The 21,235-nt window shown below is 40.1% G+C and overlaps 1 protein-coding gene across 3 annotated transcripts in view; it reads left to right on the top strand.

The window, feature by feature from the left end:
* The window catches only part of UGGT2 (UDP-glucose glycoprotein glucosyltransferase 2), a 117,638-nt gene that overhangs the window by 62,068 nt on the left and 34,335 nt on the right, over positions 1–21,235 (top strand). For all 3 annotated transcript variants that reach the window (XR_013975036.1, XM_080916903.1, XM_080916902.1), the window contains 5 exons: positions 5,446–5,570; positions 6,623–6,718; positions 11,940–12,042; positions 15,143–15,222; positions 19,053–19,242. Coding sequence is in view for 2 of the 3 variants with exons in the window: in XM_080916903.1 (XP_080773029.1) it covers positions 5,446–5,570; positions 6,623–6,718; positions 11,940–12,042; positions 15,143–15,222; positions 19,053–19,242 (594 nt within the window). In the remaining variant the exon portion in view is untranslated. The remainder of the gene's footprint in view (positions 1–5,445; positions 5,571–6,622; positions 6,719–11,939; positions 12,043–15,142; positions 15,223–19,052; positions 19,243–21,235) is intronic.

Here is a 21,235-nt window from a genome sequence, read left to right as displayed (position 1 = left end):
TGTGACAATACACGTTTATAGCTTGAGACAGTGTACACGCTCTCCTGTGCCTTTCCCCTGCAGGCTTTATGCCACATGACACTAGTTTTGTAAATTCTGAACCGTGTTTATATCGATTGCCATGTCTCTTTACAAGCTATGGAAAGCTCTCATTCTCACTGTGTTGTGACAGTGTATTCATAGCTCATTTTTTACAACTCCATCTGTAATTTTGCGTGCCATTATGGCTTCGGTATTTATTTGTGCCTATGCGCCATCCATGAGGGTCAGAGAGAAATTGTCAGAGTTAATTCTGTCCTTGCATCATTGGAGCCATCAGCACTGACTGAGCCCAGGTTGTCAATCTGCAGAAAATGCCTTGGTCAGACAAGGCGATTAGGCGTGTGGCTCATGCTGCTTTTCTCATGACTTGCTGCAGATATTTCTGTAAGTTGATGAAAAAATACAGAATAAGTAGATGATACATACTCCTCAGTACTTTTGAGGATGAAAATCTGATGTTATTTTTTACCAGTTATTTCAGTATAAAAATTAGAATCTGATCATTAAGTTTATTAAACTAATATGTTTGACAGAAATCTGACTTAACATATCATACAGCAAATCATCAGATTATCTGAAAAGTTCTAATACACTCTAAATTTTTTACATTTTTTATGAACTCAGTTCACCTCTGTGAAATCATACTCATTGGAGCCGAAAAGATGGCTCAGCAGCTAAGAGAGATTTCTGCTCTTACAAAGGTGTATGTTGGTTCCCAGCACCCATACTGGGTGACTCACAACTATTTGTAACTGCAGGTCGGGAGATCCAGGGCCACCTTCTGGCCTCTGCAGGTACTCGCAACACACATAATATGCAGTCACACATAAAAATAAAATGGCCCTTCTTTTCATTAACTAATTAATTTACTTTACATCCCAGTTGAAGCCTCTTCTTCCTTCTCTTCCCCCTGACCCTCCCTCTGTCCTTCCCCACTATTCCCATTTCTTTTTCTCCTTAGAAAAGGGGAGACTTCCCATAGATGTCAACCCACCTTGACATTATCAGATTTCAGTAGGACTAGCTGCATCTTCTAATGAGCCTAACAGCGCAGCCAGTTAGGGAAAGGGTGCCAAAAGCAGGCAGTAGAGACAACCCCTAAAGAACAAGCTGCACACTTGGGTCTACGTTCGTCCCCTGCATGCTGTCTGGTTGGAGGTTCGTCTCTGTGAACCCACTCTGAGTCTAGGTTAGTTGATTCTGTAGGTTTGCGTGTGGTGTCCTTGTCCATCTGTCAGTCTTTCCTCCCCCACCTCTGCAGGATTTCCCAAACTCCACTTCCCGTTTGGCTATGGGTCTCTGCATCAGTTTCCATCAGATGCTGGGTGACGCCTCTCTGATGACGGCTATGCTAGGCTGGGGCTCCTGTCTGCATGTATAGCAGTGTATCATCAGCAGACATGGTCTCTCTCACAGCATAGGTCTCAAGGTGGACCAATCATTGGCTGGCCATGCCGTCCATTTCTGGTTCATCTTTGCTCTTGCGCACATCTTGTAGGTAGGGTTAGAAGTTTTATGGCTGGGTTGGTGTCCCCATCCTTCTGTTGGAAGCTTTGTCTGATTACAAGAAGTAGCCTAAGCCTTTTTTTAAAGACTCATATCATCTCTGAAAGGTGCTATTTTACAAACTGATTACAAATATTACTACTTATTAAAATAAGTATTGGTCAAATTTGATAGTGAGCAATGCAGAAGTCCAGGGATGACCTCACTTCCAGTTATCATGGAAAGAAATACAGCTTTTTAAATAATAGTTGTCAAATATATGAGCATCTTTGGGTCCCCTATCCTGTCCCCTGGGCAGAGTGAAGTGTGAAGGGTATAGTCTTGTTTGGGAGGGGTGAACCAGTGACAGGGCTGTCACTGGGATGCATGTGCTGGGGGCCGCTGAACACAGACACTGAAGCAAGTCAGAGTACTTGATTTGTGCCAGCTAGTAGGAAATGGGGTTTTGATTATTGTTCAGTTTGAGTAGAAATGTAGCAGTGTAGCCTCATCACACCACTTCAGAGTATGGTATGTATAGTGTCTGTGGAGCAGATTGTTAGCATTCTGACAGTTCAGCATTTGAAACACAGTCTGCATTTTAGCATAGAACCTGTCCCAATGGTAAAGTTGAATCATATTTAGAGTTTTAGCTGTCTCTAAATGACTAATAATGTGAATTCAATAATAACTGTATAATTTCTGCAAGTTTCTGAATTTTAATATTTGAGACAGGGTTTCACTGTGTCCTCTGGAACTGTGTAGGGCAGTCTGGCTTTGGACTCACATATGCCTGCTCACCTCACCCTCCCAAACACTGGGTTTAAAAGGGTGCCACTATGCCCAGCTAATGGTCACATTATTTATTGCCAAAATGCTAAAGAATCACATGTTTATATGTTTGTAGATGCTGTTAGTATAGTTATTTTTGTGTTTATCGTATCTCGCCCTTTCTAAGCCACACTGACCTAGGTTCAGGCTCAGTTGTTTCATGAGTTGTATAAATTCAGTGAAACCTGGCTCATTATTTGTACGATATGAGCTATAGTCTTGTCAGAAGCCAGCTCCAGCACTGTGTTCAGCAATCCAAGGAGATGTGTGCTCAGTGACTACTGTGAAGCAGGCACACTCATACACGCTTGCGAGATGAAGCAAGATTCTATCAACTTTAGTTTTTTTCTTAGTCCTTATATACTTTAATAAAATCCCTCATGCAGAGGAAAAAAAATCACATTACAATCACATCTTAATCATGAGCTTCAGTTACACATAATGATTACAAGTTTTATATTTTAAGAACAAGTTATTCTAAGTTCCATACCTGATTACTCAGTTTCCCCTGTGGTTTCTTCCCACTGTGTAGGTATATCCTAAAATAATAGTTTATTATAGATTAACAGAATTTAAGCATGCCAAATATTTTTAACTGCCAATCTCTCTTATTGGCAGGTAGCATTTTTCAGTTACAAGAAAGGAAATAGACATTCTAACTTTGCACAATCCTTAATCATCTAGCATAGCTAACCTTTACCTACCTGTTTCAACATTGTTTTCATAGTAACATAGATGCTCAACTAGAGAACTTTAGGTCAGCCATCTTTTACTTTTCTTGAGACAACAGAAAAAAAAATATTCAACCCACATACTGCACAGCACAAAGTCCCAAAAGGCACACTGCACCTCATCAGCAAATTTATGGTTAAAAGGCCAGGAAAATCAGATTTTACAGTGGTCACAGAAGCCCAATCTTAACAGTGGGCACTGAAACTCAATTATTATCCTTGATCATTAGCCTGTCTCTTGTAGGTGAAACTCGGAGCCCTTTGTTCCCTGACCTGAGCAGGCCATTCACTAGGTAACTGAGAATGTGCTTTGTATTTTTATGTTGAGCCCTAGGTTTTCTGCAGCTGTCAAAACACCCAGAGCTGATTTAATTCATTATACATAAGAAGCATTTTGACCTAATATTTTTAACCATACATATTTTTAATTTCTCAGAAATCTTCAGCTAAATCGTTAATCTGAGTGGCATTGCTCTTTGGAAAATCACCACTATTATTTTGGACTGTGATTACATCACAGAGTGGGAAATTAGAAACCCCCCCAAGGATATTCATACAAGGCAAAAAACAGGGTGGCCAAGACAGCAGCAAGTGCAGCGAGGGTTAGCCGAGTTTGCATCTCTGAGGTAAACTCCTCCTGACTTGGCTGGTTAGATAGGTTGTTTTTGTCAAGCTCCACTACAGACTGCAGCTCCCCTGATGCATGCCTGCTGCCATTGTTATTGGAGATAGTCAACATGCCTTGATGTGTAAAAATATGTGAAATGCCAAGACAAGATAACGTTTTAGTAAATATTAACTTGTGTTTTCTCTTGAAATATTTGACAGCTGCATGGAAGTAGTTGGCCCATGTGTGGACTTGATTTTTATGCAGCAGTAGATGAACTTGTGGGAACCAGCCCGTAGAGAGGGGCTTCTTAATCAGTGAACATTCTAGTAGAGTTTGGTAAACTTTTAATGTTTTCTATTATATAATTTTACATTAGTTTAAAATAATTCCATTCTACCCAAGTGGTTATGGTGGTGCGAGCCTTTAATCCCAACAGGTAGGAGGCAGAAGCTGGTGACTGTGAGTATGTGTTTGGGGTAGCCAGTCTGGTTAACAGAGTGAGTTCCAGGACAGCCAAGGCTACACAGAGAAACCCTATCTCAAAAAAGAAAAAAATAGAAGAAAGAAAGAAATTTTTAAAAAACAAAAATGAAGCAAAAAAAATCACATTTCTAAAAATATTGCAATTAAGATATAAATAAATTGACCAAATTCTTAAGAAAATGGCTGCATCTAGAGAATATTCTGAGTGAGATAACCCAGTCACAAAAGAACAGACATAATATGCAGTCACTGATAATGGGATGCTAACCCCAGAGGCTCGCACTGCCCCAGAAACAACTCACAGTCTGTATGAAGTCCAAGAAATAAAGAAAACAAAACAAAACAAAACAAAAAAATCTCTATACAACAAGAAAACTTTGACTATTTCCATGTTACATTTTGTTTTACATGTACTTTATGCTCATTGTAACTATTAAGTTTTCAATGCATACTATCAAACCTTTAAAAGAATCAAGTACTGACTAAAAAATATATTCATACAGTTTTATGTCAAAATTATTTTAAAATCTGAAAAAAAGTACTGACAAAAATGTATTATATAATTTTATGCAAACAATGCTTAAAATCTGTACATTTATCTTGTTTTGTAAAATAAAGTTGTTAAAATTAAAAAAAAAGTTATAAATAACAGATTTTATCCTAGTGTTGCTTAATTTTAGAGCTTTAAGATTTTTTCCACCTTGAATATTATCAGATCTCATGCCCTATAAACTACAGAACTGGGGAGATGCATCCAAATTTACTAGAAGGACAGATACTGAGGATCATGTTCTTTCTACTGTGTGATGCTTTGCTTGGTTACATAGGTGAAAACAAGCCAGCTGTCTGGTGTGTCCAGTCAAAAAGATAGCCATCCTTCTGTTCAGGGAAAAAACAAACAAGAACAAATTGAAGCTACTTTTAAAGTTAAATTGTTATCAAATCTTAAAAGTTAAAAAAATTTACATGAGTGCTCTTAGCATTACAGTGCCTGCTTCTGTGTTAAGACCCTGTGATTTACATTTACAATGAAATATTATTCGACTCTAATGTCACCTCTGGAAGAGGTCAGTAAATATAATGTTTTCTCTGTGAGTCGATGTCAGCCCCAGTTGTAGATCAGGACTTAGTCTGCATGGCATAACTCCCTCAGAAATGCTCATGGTGCTATAGCTGATGGTAATGTTGGAGTAAACATGAAACAAGAAGTTTCCTGAATGTCTTCTAGAAAATACCTAACAGTAACACTACCTTCATTTTCAGTTCTTAGGACCTGTAAATGAGGAGTTCTACAAAGAAGATTTTCACTTGCTGGAAAAGATAATGTTGAGTAATTCAGTAGAGAAAATTGCAGGCATTGTTGAGAATATGGAAATGAGCTCAAAGCAGTAAGTATTTACCAGTATTAAAGCTATTCACTTGGAAATTTTGTGATTTACATATACTTTATCTCCCCCACCTCTCCTCTCTCTTTTTTGTTTTTCTAGACTGGGTTTCTCTGGATAGTCCCAGCTGTCCTTGAACTAGAGATCCTCTTGCCTCTGCCTCCCCAGTGCTAGAACTAAAGGCCTGAGCCACTGTTTTTTGGTTATCTATTTTCTTTTAAAGTTAGAAATGTTTTGATATTAAGAAAAGTAAAGATACATAATAATAAAAGACTGGGAGAAGATGACTGGCCAATCACATGTGTTCAAACAGCAGAAAATAAACTATTCCCTCCCTCAGCATCCCTAACTGAGGACAGTGCTCCCCTCCCTCAGCATCCCTAACTGAGGACAGTGTTCCCCTCCCTCAGCATCCCTAACTGAGGACAGTGCTCTCCTCCCTCAGCATCCCTAACTGAGGACAGTGCTCTCCTCCCTCAGCATCCCTAACTGAGGACAGTGCTCCCCTCCCTCAGCATCCCTAACTGAGGACAGTGCTCTCCTCCCTCAGCATCCCTAACTGAGGACAGTGCTCTCCTCCCTCAGCATCCCTAACTGAGGACAGTGCTCCCCTCCCTCAGCATCCCTAACTGAGGACAGTGCTCCCCTCCCTCAGCATCCCTAACTGAGGACAGTGCTCCCCTCCCTCAGCATCCCTGACTGGGGACAATGTGTTCCCCCACTCCCTGCAATCACTCTTTCCTCTTGTTTTGTGTTCACCTAGCTTCATCCTTCCACATGGGGAGCCACTTTTGTAAAGTCTATATGCAGAGGTCCTGTGTGTTTTATTTATACTCTGGCTTCAGCTATAAACACCCACAGTAGGTGCTGCTTGTGTTCACTGCTTTGCCTTTCCCAGAGAAGTGTGATTATACTGTGTGTGCTTTGTAATTCACTTCTGGAAGTTGGGAGCTGTAGCTGTGTACAGAGAGAGCCTCACGGAAGCTGTTCACTGTAACAGGAAGTAGGAAGCTTTCTCTTTCTGGAAGTCTCACGAATTGTCTCTGCTTCTACAGCAAGAGTGACCTTGTGATGAAAGTAGATGCACTCATTTCTTCTTTGGACGTGCGTGCCTCTCGCTATGACGTCACATTACTCAAAGAGAATCTCAGGTAAAGCCCGTGTGTCGAGGCTCTTCCCCACTTTCTCTTCTAACAGTTTCAGTGTAACTGTTTTATGTGGAGGTCCTTGATCCACTTGAACTTGAGCTTTGTACAAGGAGTTAAGAATGGATCGATTTGCTTTTTTCTGCATGCTGACTGCCAGTTGGACCAGCACCATTTGTTGAAAATGCTCTTTTTTCCACTAGATTGTGTTAGCTCCTTTGTCAAAGATCAAGTGACCATGGGTGTGTGGGTTCATTTCTGGGTCTTCAATTCTTTTCCATTGATCTACCTGTATATCTCTTTACCTATACCATGCAGTTTTTATCAAGATTGCTCTGTAATACAGCTTGAGGTCAGGGATGGTGATTTGCCCTTCCCCCAGAAGTTGTTTTATTGTTGAGAATAGTTTTCACTATTCTGAGTTTTTTGTTATTCCAAATGAATTTGCAAATTGCTCTTTCTAACTCTATGAAGAACTGAATTGGAACTTTGATGAAGATTGCTTTCAGCAAGATGGACATTTTTTTCTATATTAATCCTGCCAATCCATGAGCATGGGAGATCTTTCCATCTTCTGAGAACTTCTTCAATTTCTTTCTTCAGAGACTTGAAGTTCTTGTCATAAAGGTATTTCACTGGCTTGGTTAGAGTCATACACAAGATACTTTATATTATTTGTGACTATTGTGAAGGGTGTCGTTTCCCAATTTCTTTCTTAGCCTGTTTATCCTATGAGTACAGAAGGCCTTCTGGTTTATTTGAGTTAATTTTATATCCAGCCTGTAGGATAATGTCATTATACAACAAATTGGATCCAGCCTATTGTTGGATGGGAAGGAAAGGTGGGGAAAGGTCTAGGAAAGCGGAAGAGGAGGAGAAAGGAGGAGACTCAAGAGGAGGTAACATGGACGCAGACGTGGATGTTTCTCTCAGCACATTTCTAGATGGATACAGTTGTTATGATTATTTTGTAAGGGATGGAATTGTACTGAATCATTTGACTCATCTAGGTGGGAAAATTATATTATACCTATTAGATCAGAGTATTTTGGTGTGTTAATTAATATGGCGACTTAATTGAATTCAAAGCATGTGGTGGCAGAACACACAAAGCCTGCCACAGACTTGGATGTGAGTGTGTAAGGCTTGGCAACAACACACAAAAGGGGAAGTAAGTGAAAACAACATGCTTGGACAGGTGGAGTGGTCCACACCTGGGTCAAAAGAAGCTGGGGTCTGTGAGTACTTAGAGGCAGCGTGGAGCTGCTAAGATAGCAGTGCCCCACAGTGCCAAGTGACCCTACAGAGCCAACACTAGCACAGGCTAAAAGGTTCTCACCTTTTTATACTTTCCCCAACACCAGCCACTCTGCTCAAGTTGTTTATCAGCTACAGGAGTTCTCTGGTGGAATTTTGGGGTCACTTAAGTATACCATTATATCCTCTGCAAATAGTGATATTTTGACTTCTTCCTTTCCAATTTGTATCCTTTGACCTTCTTTTGTTGTCTAATTGCTCTAACTAGGACTACAATTACTATATTGAATAGGTAGGGAGAGTGGGCATGCTTATCTAGTCCCTGATTTTAGTGGAATTGGTTCAAGTTTCTCACCATTTAGTTTGATGTTGGCTACTGGTTTGCTGTATATTGCTTTTACTATATTTAGGTATGGGCCTTTAATTTCTGATCTGTCCAAGACTTTTAACATGAAGGGGTGGTGAATTGTGTCAGATGCTTTCTCAGCATCTAGTGAGATGATCATGTGGTTTTTTTTTTTTTCTTTGATTTTGTTTATATGGTGGATTATGTTGATGGATTTCCATATATTGAACCATCCCTGCATCCCTGAGATAAAGCCTACTTGATCATGGTGAATGATCATTTTAATGTGTTCTTGGATTCGATTTGCAAGAATTTTATTGAGTATTTTTACATTGATATTCATAAGGGAAATTGTTCTAAAGTTTTCTTTCTTTGTTGGTTCTTTGTGTGATTTAGGTATATGAATAATTGTGGCATCTTAGAAGGAATTGGGTAGTGTTCCTTCTGCTTCTGTTTTGTGGAATAGTTTGGAGAGCATTGGTATTAGGTCTTCTATGAAGGTCTGATAGAATTCTGCACTAAACCCATCTGGTTCTGGGCTGCTTTTTTTTTTTTTTTTTTTTTTTTTTTTTTTTTTTTTTGGTTGGGAGACTTGATGACAGCTTCTATTTCCTGGTTTATTTGATCCTGATTTAACTTTGGTACCTGGTATCTGTCTAGAAAATTGTTTATTTCATCTGGATTTTTTTAGTTTTGTTGAGTATAGGCTTTTGTATTAGGATCTGATGATTTTTTTTAGTTTCCTCAGTTTCTGTTATGATTCCCTTTTCATTTCTGATTTTGTTAAATTGGATACTGTCTTTATGTCCTCTGGTTAGTCTGACTAAGGGCTTATTTATCTTGTTGATTTTTCTCAAAGAACCAGCTTGATTCTTTGTTGATTTTTTTGTATAGTTCTTTTTGTTTCTACTTAGTTTATATCAGCTCTGAATTTGATTATTTTCTGCCATCTACTCCTCTTAGGTATATCTGCTTCTTTCTGTTCTAGAGCTTTCAAGTGTGCTGTCAAGCTGCTAGTGTATACTCTCTCCAGCTTCTTTTTGGAGGCACTCCGAGCTGAGTTTTCCTCTTAGCACTGCTTTTATTGTGTCCCATATGTTTGGGTATGCTGTACCTTCATTTTCATTTATTTTTAAAATTCTTTAGCTTTTTTATTTCTTCCTTAACCAAGCTATGGTTGAGTAGAGCATTGTTCAGCTTTCATGTGTATGTGGACTTTCTGTTGCTATCTAATAGGATGCATGGGATTATTTCAATCTTCTTCTATCTGCTGAGGCCTGTTGTGACCAATTATGTGGTCAATTTTGGAGAAGATTCTATGAGGTTCTAAGAAGGTATATTCTTTTGTTTTAGGATGAAATGTTCTATAGATGTCTGTTAAATCCATATGGTTTGTAACTTCTGTTAGTTTCACTGTGTATCTGCTTAATTTTTGTTTCCATGATGAGAGTGGGGTGTTGAAGACTCCCACTGTTATTGTGTGAGTGTAAGGTGTGCTTTGAGCCTTAGTAAAGTTTCTTTTATGAATGTTGGTACCCTTGCATTTAGAGCATAGGTGTTCAGAATTGAGAGTTCCTCTTGGTAGACTTTTCCTTTGATGTGTATGAAGTGTTCTTCCGTATCTTTTTTGATAACTTTTTAGTTGAAAGTTTATTTCATTTGATATTATAATGGCTCCTCTGCTTTTGGGGACCATTTGCTAGGAAAAATTTCCAGCCTTTTCTTGTAGGTTCATGGGTATCTCTTTCTTTAGATTAGGGAGGTTTTCTTCTATAATTTTCTTGAAGATATTTACTGGCCCTTTAAGTTGGGAATCTTTGCTCTCTTCTAAACCTATCCTCAGGTGTGATCTTCTCATTGTGTCTTGGATTTCCTGGGCATTTTAGACTAGGAGAATTTTGCAGTTTGCATTTTCTTTACTGATGTGTCAATGTTTTCCATGTTAACTTCTGACCCTGAGAGTCTCTTCTATCTCTTGAATTATGTTAGTGATGCTTGTGTCTATGTCTCCTGATCTCTTTCCTAGGCTTCCTATCTCCAGGGTTGTCTCCCTCTGTGTTTTGTTTCCATTTTTAGGTCCTGGATGGTTTTGTTCAATTCCTCACATATTTGTTTGTAGTTTTCTGTAATTCTTTAAGGGACTTTTTTGTTTTCTCTACCTGTTTACCTGTGTTCTCCTGTATTTCTTTAAGGGAGTTACTTATGTCCTTCTTAAAGTCCTGTCATCATCATGAAATGTGATTTTAAATCCAAATCTTGCTTTTCTGGTGTGTTGGGGTATCCAGGACTTACTGTAGTAGGAGAACTGGGTTCTGATGATATCAAGCAGCCTTGGTTTCTATTGGTTAGGTTCTTGTGCTTGCTTCTTGACACCTGGTTATCTCTGGTGTTAATTGGTCTCTCTGTCTCTAACTGTCCCTCCTGTGAGCCTGTGATCTTAGGTGTGTCAGCACTCCTGGGAGACCAGCTCTCTCTCTGGGCAGGATTTTGGTGTGGAGAGCTTGCCACAGGGTTAGCAAAAAGGAGCAAATGGAGATCAGAAGGATCCCGTCCCCTAGTGCTCCTCAGTTCCTGTGCCCTGTGACTTCCTGCTGGTCCTTCTTTGGCCTGTTATTGGAGCAAAAGCATTGGGGTCTCACCTGTGAACTGTGAACTTAGATGTGTCAGCACTCCTGGGAGCCCAGCTCTCCCTGGTGTGATTCTGGTGTGGAGAGCTCTGTCACAGCCTTAGTTCCATTGAGAAGATCCACACTAGCACTCTTATCATCACAGAAATCATAGCTTCAAGTAAAATGGAGTTCCACTCAGTAAGTGTGTTTGAAGTAATTATTTTACTTCATTGTTGAGCATCAGTTTTCTCGCTACAAAGATCCTTTTTCTAACAAAGTTGACTATTTCTGTAACTGTTTATGTGTAGCACTTGATTTGGTAAGGCGTTTTTCTACTGTCAAAATAAACAGTCTTCCTTCATCTAAAATAAAAATACTGCTTTTATATGAGGAGTGTTTAAGCAGTAATTAAGTTACATAGTCTATACTTTACAGACACACATATTATTGGTCATCTCCACTGGCCTCTTTGTTTCCATTTCCCTTTAGATTAAGTTCATCTTTTCATTTGTGATTTGGATCAATGGGAGACAGCTGGAAAGGACAGGAAGGAAGTGGATAAAGAGAGGTCCTTGAGTCCAGAGAAGTTTTGACTCTGAGTCGGCTTGTTTCTCATTCACCTCTGCTATGGATTAATTCTATTCAATGCCAAGTGGACAGAAGTACTAAGCAGTTAGCTCTTAGATCTAAGGAAATATACTTACCCAACAGAAAACTTAATTGGTTTTTATTTTTCACATATTACAATCCATGAAAAACTATCAGAATTTTTGCTGTAGTATTCTCATTCTTTAAAGTGTATTTTAATTGCATATTTATAAACTATTTTATTTTTTCAAATTTGTTATAACTTTATAACAAATCACATACAAGTTTCAAATCTGCAGTTTTATTATGTGAAATAATCAGATTTTTTTCACCAAACAACTTATAAGAATGTGTATAGCTAAGATCATGATCCTGGATATATTTGTATAAACTTAGACTACGTTTCTCTCTCTTTTTGTTGTTCTAGTGTTATAAAGATAAATCCTCCAGAGAATGATACGTTTTTTGATGTCATTGCTATTGTCGATCCTTTAACAAGAGAAGCTCAGAAGATGGCACAGTTACTGGATGTAAGATAATATTAATTGGACTAAACCTTTGGTTCAAAACTTAAATTCCCATGTGTTTTTAATTTTAAGTGTAATCAAGTATTGGTGCTCTTCTTGGTTCTGCACATCATCTGGAACTTTAGACTCGCACATATGTGTATGAAATATATGTGTTTCAGTTATAATAGTAGAGCCATGCACAGGTGTTGCAACAGTACTAGACTGAGTGTTGCTGTGACTGAGTTGCTGTTCCCTACAAAGTTTATGTTGTGGCACATGAAGTGTTCTTTGATCAATTCCAAGCTCTCCCTTCTGAATGACTGTGGAAATAGGGCCTAAGAAGGTAAAGCTAAATGAGTCCATACAGAAGGAACCCCACTAATATCATATGCTGGGTAAGGAGAGAATTCCATAGCCTTCCACTCTTTTTATCCCTCCATCCCTGAGCATGCAGGGAGGCCCTGTAAGCATAATAACACAGCAGCTGCCTTCTCACCAAGAAACCCAGAAGAGAGCTCTTGCAGAAGCCAGATAAATAGACCTAATCTTGGACCTGCTGGCCTTCCGACCTCCGAGAGAGACTTCTTGAGTTGAAGCCACTCAGTCAGTGGTGTCTTGTTATGGCAGCCTGAGAAAATCAAAGGAATGTCTCCCCTGGTGGTGAATGATGTCCTTCAGACAAGCTGATGTTCACTTTTGTTTAGGTGAAGCTTGAAGTGCAGTAAGTAATGCTGACCAAGCAGGCAAAGCCCAGAGAAGGAGGAACACAGAGATTGTATTATATCCAGAGATTCAGCTTTGTAGTAAGGGTCTTTAACAAGATGAAGTTACTGTGTGTGGTGGTTTGAAAATGCTTGGCCCAGGGAGTGACACAATTAGGAAGTGTACCCTTGTTGGAGTAGTGTGTCACTGTGGAGGTAGGCAGTGAGACCCTCCTCCTAACCACCTGAGAGCCAGTCTTTCCCTATTTGCTTTTGGAACAAAATGTAGAACTCTCGGCTCCTTCAGAGCCATGCCTGCCTAGATGCTGCTATGCTCCTGTCTTTATGATAATAGAGACTGAACCTCTGAACCTGTAAGCCAACCCCAATTAAATGTTCTTCACAAGAGTTGTCTTGGTCATGGTGTCTTTCCACAGCAGTGAAACCCTAACTAAGACTCTGTGTCATCAAGCATAAGCTGTCTAGTGACCTAAGATCACTGTCACAGTTCAGAGGTCATCTGTGTATAACTGTTAGCATAAAGGGAAGAACAGGGCCACTTGCACCACCGAAGCTCCACAGGTGACTGGAAATAGTAGCTGGAAACCATGCCCAACAGCCTTTCAGATGAAAATGTAGGGGAAGTCTAGTGCTTTGACTTAAGTCTGTAGTCCCAACACTCAAAGACTCTAAGTTTATGGCCACACTTGACTGCATAGTCTTAGTCTGTCTGAGACAAAAGGATGAAGAGAAGCTTATGGAGGAAGGGAGGGAGGGAGGCAGGGAGCAAAGGAAAATAAGAAGGAAGGAAGGTAGGAAGATGGACGTTCAACAAATGTTCTCAACTGTAGGCAACTAAAGAATGCTGAGAGCAGGAGAAATGGGAAGAGCAGACCAATTTGTTATCCAGTGGCAATGGTCAGCCCGGAAGCACATACATGCAAGTGATGCTTGGACTGAACAGGTTCCAGTCATGTGTCTGTGTGTGTTTTCTGTGTAAAATAAAACTTAAAGGAAATGAGGCCATGAACTTGAAAGAGAGTGAGGTGTGTGGAGGGCCATACACGGGAAAACTAGAGAGAGGAAAGGGAAGGAGAAGACAATTATAATATCAAATAGAACTGGAAACCCCTCTGACAGTTCGCTTCCCTCTGGGAAACAGGCCAGAGTGCAGGAAGTAACTCTAATGGATAATGTTTATTATCAAGTAAAGTGATAATTGTTGTATATTCCATCAGAACTCCATGTTGTAGCTTTCTCAGACAGTAGACTGTTTTGGGGAAATTTATTGTAAAACTCTCTATGGGTGCATTTATTAATGTAGCTGATGATCTTAGACTTTGGTGTGGTTAGGCTTCAGAATATAGACAGCACAAAGTTAACCCCATGACTGCTTCACCGATATTTGCGAACATTTGTAAACACTTGTGTGAAGTTTCTTGAAGAACTTAATAGAACTCAAATTATCCTTGATTTTTAGTGTACAACTTTTCTCATCCCCTGAAGAGCCATTATCCAGAAGAAACTGTTATTTATGTTTAAGACCTATGTCAAGATAGAACTTATAAATAATAAATGTAAAATTATAGAGATAAGAGAGAGGAATTGCACATCACTTTATTTCTTTGATAAAAATAATATGATTTGTTTCTGAACAATTTTATTTTTACTTTATAAATTGTATATAGAACAATATCTTTTATATTGGTTGTAGTTTCTGGCCTCACTTGCCACACAGTGACTGACTCAGCTGTACAATGCTGATCCAACAGTGCAGGGGAAACAAGTCATCCCCTGGTCTCCATTGGCAGCAAGGATGAGTGACCTGGGAATTAAGAGCTCTTAAGTGTACACTCTGTCCGTTATAGTCCCCACTAACTCCGAGCTCTAGGTGTTTTATGTACATTTCTATTTCTGCCTTGATCCATATTTTTACAATCGCTTTTGATTCATCTGTGCTTTGTTTCCTGTGTAGAGATGAGGGAGAACAAAATTCATTTTCTCCCTCTTCTTACTGATTTCATGATAATTATGACAAAAGACTATGTCATCTGTGTATAGCCTAGAACTTTCTCCATCTCTTATGACACAGAATGAAATTCTAAAAAGCTGAGAGTGTGCTAGGCAGTGTTGTGAGGACACCACTGTGTTTGCAAACCAAGGTTCTAGTAAGTATATTACTTTTCCTTCAATGCTAAGGAAATTCAGAAACTCTGAAAGGAAGTTATCTTAAGCAAGAGTCTAGCAGCTTGCAATTACTTGAGTGTCAACCTCTTCTGTAACTTCCCCTGGCCTCGGGCAGGGAGGGTATTGGGGGTTAATTGTGAAATGAATGTAAATTGCTAATGCAATGCACAGTGTATAATATATGCTCAATAGCTGTTGTGTGGTTTAAAAATCAATATGGGTGTTTTCAATAGGTGCTTGGGAAGATTGTAAACGTGAGGATGACGCTGTTCATGAACTGCAGGGGCAAGCTTTCAGAAGCCCCCTTAGACAGGTGAGTAGGCTGAAGCACTTGCAGATGAACGGAGGGAAAGGATCTGCTGCAGACCATCTCTGTGACGTCATGTAACGCTGCACACTAAACTAACCCAGCTCAGGAGTGCAGCCTAGTGTACTGCAGAAACTGTGAAATTTTGTTTACAGGCATTTTTAGAAAAGTGATCTAGGAGTGTTCACTGAGAGGCGTGCGGGTTAACTGTACTGTCTGCAGCTTTCCCAGGCCGGCATTTCAGCACGTCCTTGTGCATGTGTCATCACTCACTGTTTGGGAGTGCGAAGAGAAAAGGACTTTAGAGTTTCTGTCAGTGACACATGTGAAGGCTGTGGCTTCGAGTGACACGATACTTAACAGAAACACACAGTCTGTTTTTCAGCTTAGAATTGCTGTCATTGCAATCATTTCTACTAATAGAAATGTTCCATGTCCTCTTGGCCTTGGGGCAGAAAGACAGTGTGCCCTGTTGGACTAGAAAAGCTTCGTAAGGCTTATTGATAGATGTGTCTCTCTTGGTTACAGTTATCGAACTCTAAACATGCATGCTCACCCATCAGAAAAGGTATAATTGAGCTAATCTCTGGAGTGTTTCAAGTATGTTGTATTTTATATACTATATATCTTACCTTGAATCATCATTTTAAACAAGAAGTTTTTGATGATTGGAAGGCAAAAAAAAAATGGAAAATGTAGGAAATTAAAATGGGAATTTTTGAACTCTATTGGCCCCTTGACTGACACCTGTTTTATAGCTCATTTACTTTTAAGGTTGTTTGTTTCTCCTCTGTATTTCAAAATCATCATATATCTTTCTAAATCTGATCAAAGTTATTAAATGCTGGTCACTGATTGAAAGCTTTGTCCATGGATCCAGAATTTTATTTACAAAAGTTGATATTCCCTTCACAATACCTCTATAAGCTTAGAATGCATTTAACAGAAGAACAAAAACATTGAGGGCTGGAGATATATCTCAGTGGTTCAGAGAACTTGCTGCTCTTACAGAGAATCTGAGTTCAAGTCCCAGCAACCATTTTCAACCACTTAACAATTCCCTAATAATCTAGCTCCAGGGAATCTGATGTTCTCTTCTGACCTCTGTGGGTCCTAAACTCATGTGCATAGGCCTGCTTGAATGAGTGTGAGTGTGTGTGTGTGTGTGTGTGTGTACGTACAATTAAAATAAAAATGTTTAAAATATCATTAATACGGACTACTAGGGAGGAGCACTGAAGTGCTAGCAGCTGTTGAGCATAATCAGTAGGTCACACACCAGTTGCTGGCTCAGCATAGCCTCCTGTGCACACGTCGTCAGCCGGAGTTCACAGGTTTGTTAGGAGTCCTCCCTGCAGTGATTGTCTCGTTTTCCTCAGAGCTAAGCAGAGTCTTAAGAACCTCCTCAGCTCCATCCTGTCTCCTGACTTTATGAATCTTTTTATGTTGTGTGGGAAGGAAACCATATTTCTCCTGAGTTTTTGCACAAATGCTTCTTCTCTGTTTTAATCCTATACTTCCTTCTTTGCTCTCCATCCCTGCTTTATCAAATGTTTCTTGTCTTTAACCTTCTTACTTTTTTATCGTTCTTTAGCTTCATTGTCTGTCTTTAAAGCTATTCAATGTGGGGAGAGGAAAACTGGGGCAGTACCTCAGCAAGCAAAGACACTTGCCACCAAGCCCTATGACCACCCTTGACCCTCAAGACCCATGTGACTAGAAAAGTGAATCCCACAAAGTGTCCCCTGATTTCCACATGTGCACTGTTAGGTGCATGCACAAACACACATGCTCATACACGAAATATAAATAAATGTTTGAAAACTTTTAAGGTTATTCAGTCTTAGGGGCTGAAGAGATGGCTTAGCATCTAAAAGCAGTTGCTACTCTTGCAGAATACTGGAGTTCTGTTCCCGGCACCTACATGACAGCTAAAAGCCCTCTGTAGTGCAGTTCCAGGGGATTAGCATCCTGTTCTGGCTTCCTCGGATACTGCATACAATCTAATCTAGACCTAGATATTTTTGCCTCTGACACTTAGTACTATAAGTTCACCCCTTCCTGGTTCTTTCTGATCACTGACTAATTGATTTAATTCATTTGTTCTGACTCCTCTCCCAGCTGATTTATTCAATCTGGCTTTTCTTGCAGCCTCTGAACTGCTCTCCTTGGCCTCAAACTGACTCTGCCAGGCTTTCCTAATCTCCTGCCTCCTTCTCACCCCCTGCTGGTTCTGTCTTCCCCTGGGCCAGGCTCTGTCTTCTGTGTCTCTGTGAACTCTCCCAGTGACACAGTGACACTGCCTCCTCCTCCCTCTCAACTCTGCTGGCCTGCCCTCCACGGAGCCACTGTGTTCCTGCTCTGTGCTCTCTCCTCCTGTACTGTCCGTCTCCCCTCTCCTCTCTCTTCTCATGAGAGTCAGACTTTCAAACATGGATGCTTCATTCTACAGACTAACTTTACATCCATTGTTTGGGATTAAAGGTATGTGATAAGGGTGTGTGTGTGTGTTCCAGCCAGAGGGACCCAGGTGTGTGCTGAGGGTGTGTGTGTGTGTTCCAGCCAGAGGGACCCAGGTGTGTGCTGAGGGTGTGTGTGTGTGTTCCAGCCAGAGGGACCCAGGTGTGTGCTGAGGGTGTGTGTGTTCCAGCCAGAGGGACCCAGGTGTGTGCTGAGGGTGTGTGTGTTCCAGCCAGAGGGACTCAGGTGTGTGCTGAGGCCGAGCCACACCACTAGAACAGTTGTGACATCCATAGCACTGGGCTACAGCTGCATTCCTTCACTGATGTTTTACATTTGCCTTTAATATTTTTCTTTGTCACTAAATTGTTTTTTACTAAATCCAAAAGAATGTTCTATTTTCAACATTCCTAGAAATAAATCTCTTCCTTAGCATCTATACTTTTTGGCATGCTGAGTGCTCATGTCTGTACCTTCTTTGCTTTGCTTTGAATATAGATTTTTTCATGCCTTCACCACCAGTGGGTCTCATCACCACGCTGTATAAACTCTCCTGGAGTAAGGGTTGGGCCTAGTCAAATGTGGCCAAATTAACTAAATAACTTTGACAGTTTAAGTTAAGCAGGCTTGCTTATACCTTCCTGGCTTTCTCTCTGTGACTCTTGCCAGTGTCTCAGATGAAGTGCACTAGAGATGCCCTTAGTGGCAGGTAACTGGGGTACTTTTCAGCCAACCACTAAAGGGCACTGTAGCCCTTAGTCACACCGCACCATAAAGTCATGTGCTTCGGAGCCTCCCTTCATTCCCTGAGCCTTGAGAGCTGCAGCAGGGCTTACACAGCTTTACTCTTGAATAGTGAAAACATAGACTCACAGTATGAGTTTGAGCTTAACACGATTGTGAAAATACAGCAGAGAATTGAAACAGGTCCTACTGCTCTCCAGTGCACGGAAGCCTGAGGCAGCTAAAGCACAGAGTGCAGTTAGTCTCATGGCCTGCTGAGCAGGTGCATTTAACTCCATCCTGTCTGCTTGCCTGTAGTTCGACTTTCCACTTGAATCTGACTCATTTTCTGGGTCTCACTTTTCCTCTTTGTAGGTGCTCACAAAGTAGCTACAATGTGGACCGTGAACAAATGTGAAGGGCTAAAGAAATGAACAGAGACTCTAACTCACATAGGTCTGAAGGGAGTTTTAATTAAGAATAAAATATATAATCATATAAAATAACCTCTTAGTTCTTGTGGCATACAGTGTGTGTGTAACTTTTAAGATTTCATTGTTGTGTTTATTAAGCCATTTGGCAATTTTAAAATATTTGAGGAAAAATAAATTATTTTAATTTTAGTCACAATATTTTTTGTGTTTTATTAACAGCTTTTACCGTTTTGTTCTGGAACCAGAACTGATAACAGGGGCTAACAATAGTCCTTCTCATGGACCAGTGGCAAAGTTCCTGAACATCCCAGAATCACATCTTCTGACTCTCAACATGATCACCCCAGAAGGATGGTTGGTTGAAATAGTGCACAGCAACTGTGACCTCGACAATATTAACCTAAAAGATGTAAGTTTCCGTGGGCAGTAATGAGAGAAGAGTAGGAGAGCCCTTGCCTGTCAGAGTCACACATGGACATCAGCATTTCAGCTCCTGGTCTCAGTCCTTGATTTTATATTTGCTTCACTTCAAAACTCTCCCCATTCCTAGGTTCACAAATGCTCTCGCCATCTTTATTGCTATCCGTCACTATCTCAGGAAGTCTTGAGATGAACAGTCTGGATTGGCTGGAGATGGAAGGGACAAGTTTGATTGGCAGTGTTAAGTACCTACTTTGCTTGGCAAGTTTAACTTCTTGGAGTCTCATTCCAAGCACATTTGAAGGCCATGGCTCCTGGCTAGGGAAGTCAGTCTGAACACAAAAGACAGAAAGCAGGGACAAGCTTTGGTGGACTATTGGCCAGGCACACCTGCTTCCAACACTTCAGTGAAACTTCTGGAATGTAAATATGGAGACTTCTCACCTGCACTCACTGTCCATGGAGAGAATGGAGAAGAGAATTTGAAAACTTTTATTGGCATCTATTCATTGCCCATGGTGAGACTCACATAAGGACATGTCCATTCAAGACTTTCATGTGCTCTAACCATGAGTTCCTCTCAGAAACTCCTTTTTCTCCCCATGTTCTCTATGTCTTTCCTTTCTCCAGTCTTACTTCCACTCTCAAGCCATGTGTGTATGTACATATAGTGTGTATAGAATAGTTTTATGTACTTATAGAAATGTAGAAACCACAAATGAGAGAAAACATTGGTCTTTGGGAGCCTGGTTTATTGCACTTAACATGAGGACTTCAGATGCCGTCCTTTTACGTTCTAATGACATAGCATTCTTCCTGTTCATAGGTCTCCCTATGGTGTCCTCTGTGGAATGCACAGTTAGTGTCTGTTTTGAGCACTGCAGTAAATACAGTGTTGTCTTCAGTCTTTCAGGACCGTGCTCAGAGGCTGGGTCACATGGGCATTCTGTTTCTAGCATTTTGAAGGCTTTCCTCCTGGTTTTTAGGCCAACTCCATGGCTGAATCTCCACTGAGGGGCCTAAATATAGCTCCCATCTTTTCACCCACACTCCTCGGCTTTTAGTTAAAAAAGAAAAAGCATTTGACTGGGGTGAGACAGAAAATCATGGTTTTCTGTGCACTTTCCAATGGCTAGAATGCTGACCATCTTTTATGTTTACTGGACATGTGTACTGATTGCTCAAGTACTGCATACTTATTTCATCAGCTCATTTACTGAAGTGGTTGTTTTGTGTTTCAGTATTCAGGGTTTTGTCCTATTCTTATTCTAGACCTTAATCCTCTCTAAACTGGACTTAGCAAAGATTTGTCTGTTGCTCAGTTGCTTCCTTTGCTGGCCAGCTTTTCAAACATTATTTAATCCCATTTGTCAGATCTGGAGGTGAATTCCTCAACTATGGGGTCTTTATCTAGAGCCTGTTTTGCTGATAGCTTCTCTCCATACCTGTACATCCATATCAGAGTATTGGCACTTATAGAAAGGACATTGATCCTTTTTAACTTGTTTTTATGCAGAGTGAGATCTAGACCTCTAGTTCTAACTTCTGAACAAGGAGACCGGATTCTCTTTTTAGCATTTGTTGAAGATGCTGCTGCCTTTTCTGTAGTAGATGTTTGGCTATCTTTGTCAAAAGCAGGTAGCCAAAGCCATGTTAGGCTAATTCTGGGTTCTCATGGCCAGGATTTCTTAAACTTTTCCACTATAACCCATTCCCACCTACGGAAATTCTGTATGAGTCTGGAACCATGTACTATAAAAGAGGTATACAAATCCAGCATTTACTACTATACATAATAACTATTTTTAAACAATTCTTTGATATATACTTAATTTTACCATTTATTAAAGATGATGGCAACTCTGCGTACTAGTGAGATGGATGTGCTTGCTTATCTTATTCTCTCAGATTCACATTATGGGTGTTTATGAGTATGTCCTTCTCAAGAAGGAGCTGTGTCATTTCATCTCTTGTTCTTTTGT

The sequence above is a fragment of the Micromys minutus genome (genome assembly GCF_963924665.1).
Source record: "Micromys minutus genome assembly, chromosome: 5".
In the NCBI taxonomy this organism is placed as follows: Eukaryota; Metazoa; Chordata; class Mammalia; order Rodentia; family Muridae; genus Micromys; species Micromys minutus.
Note: the sequence above shows the minus strand (reverse complement) of the source record. Positions and strands in the feature narration are given on the sequence as shown.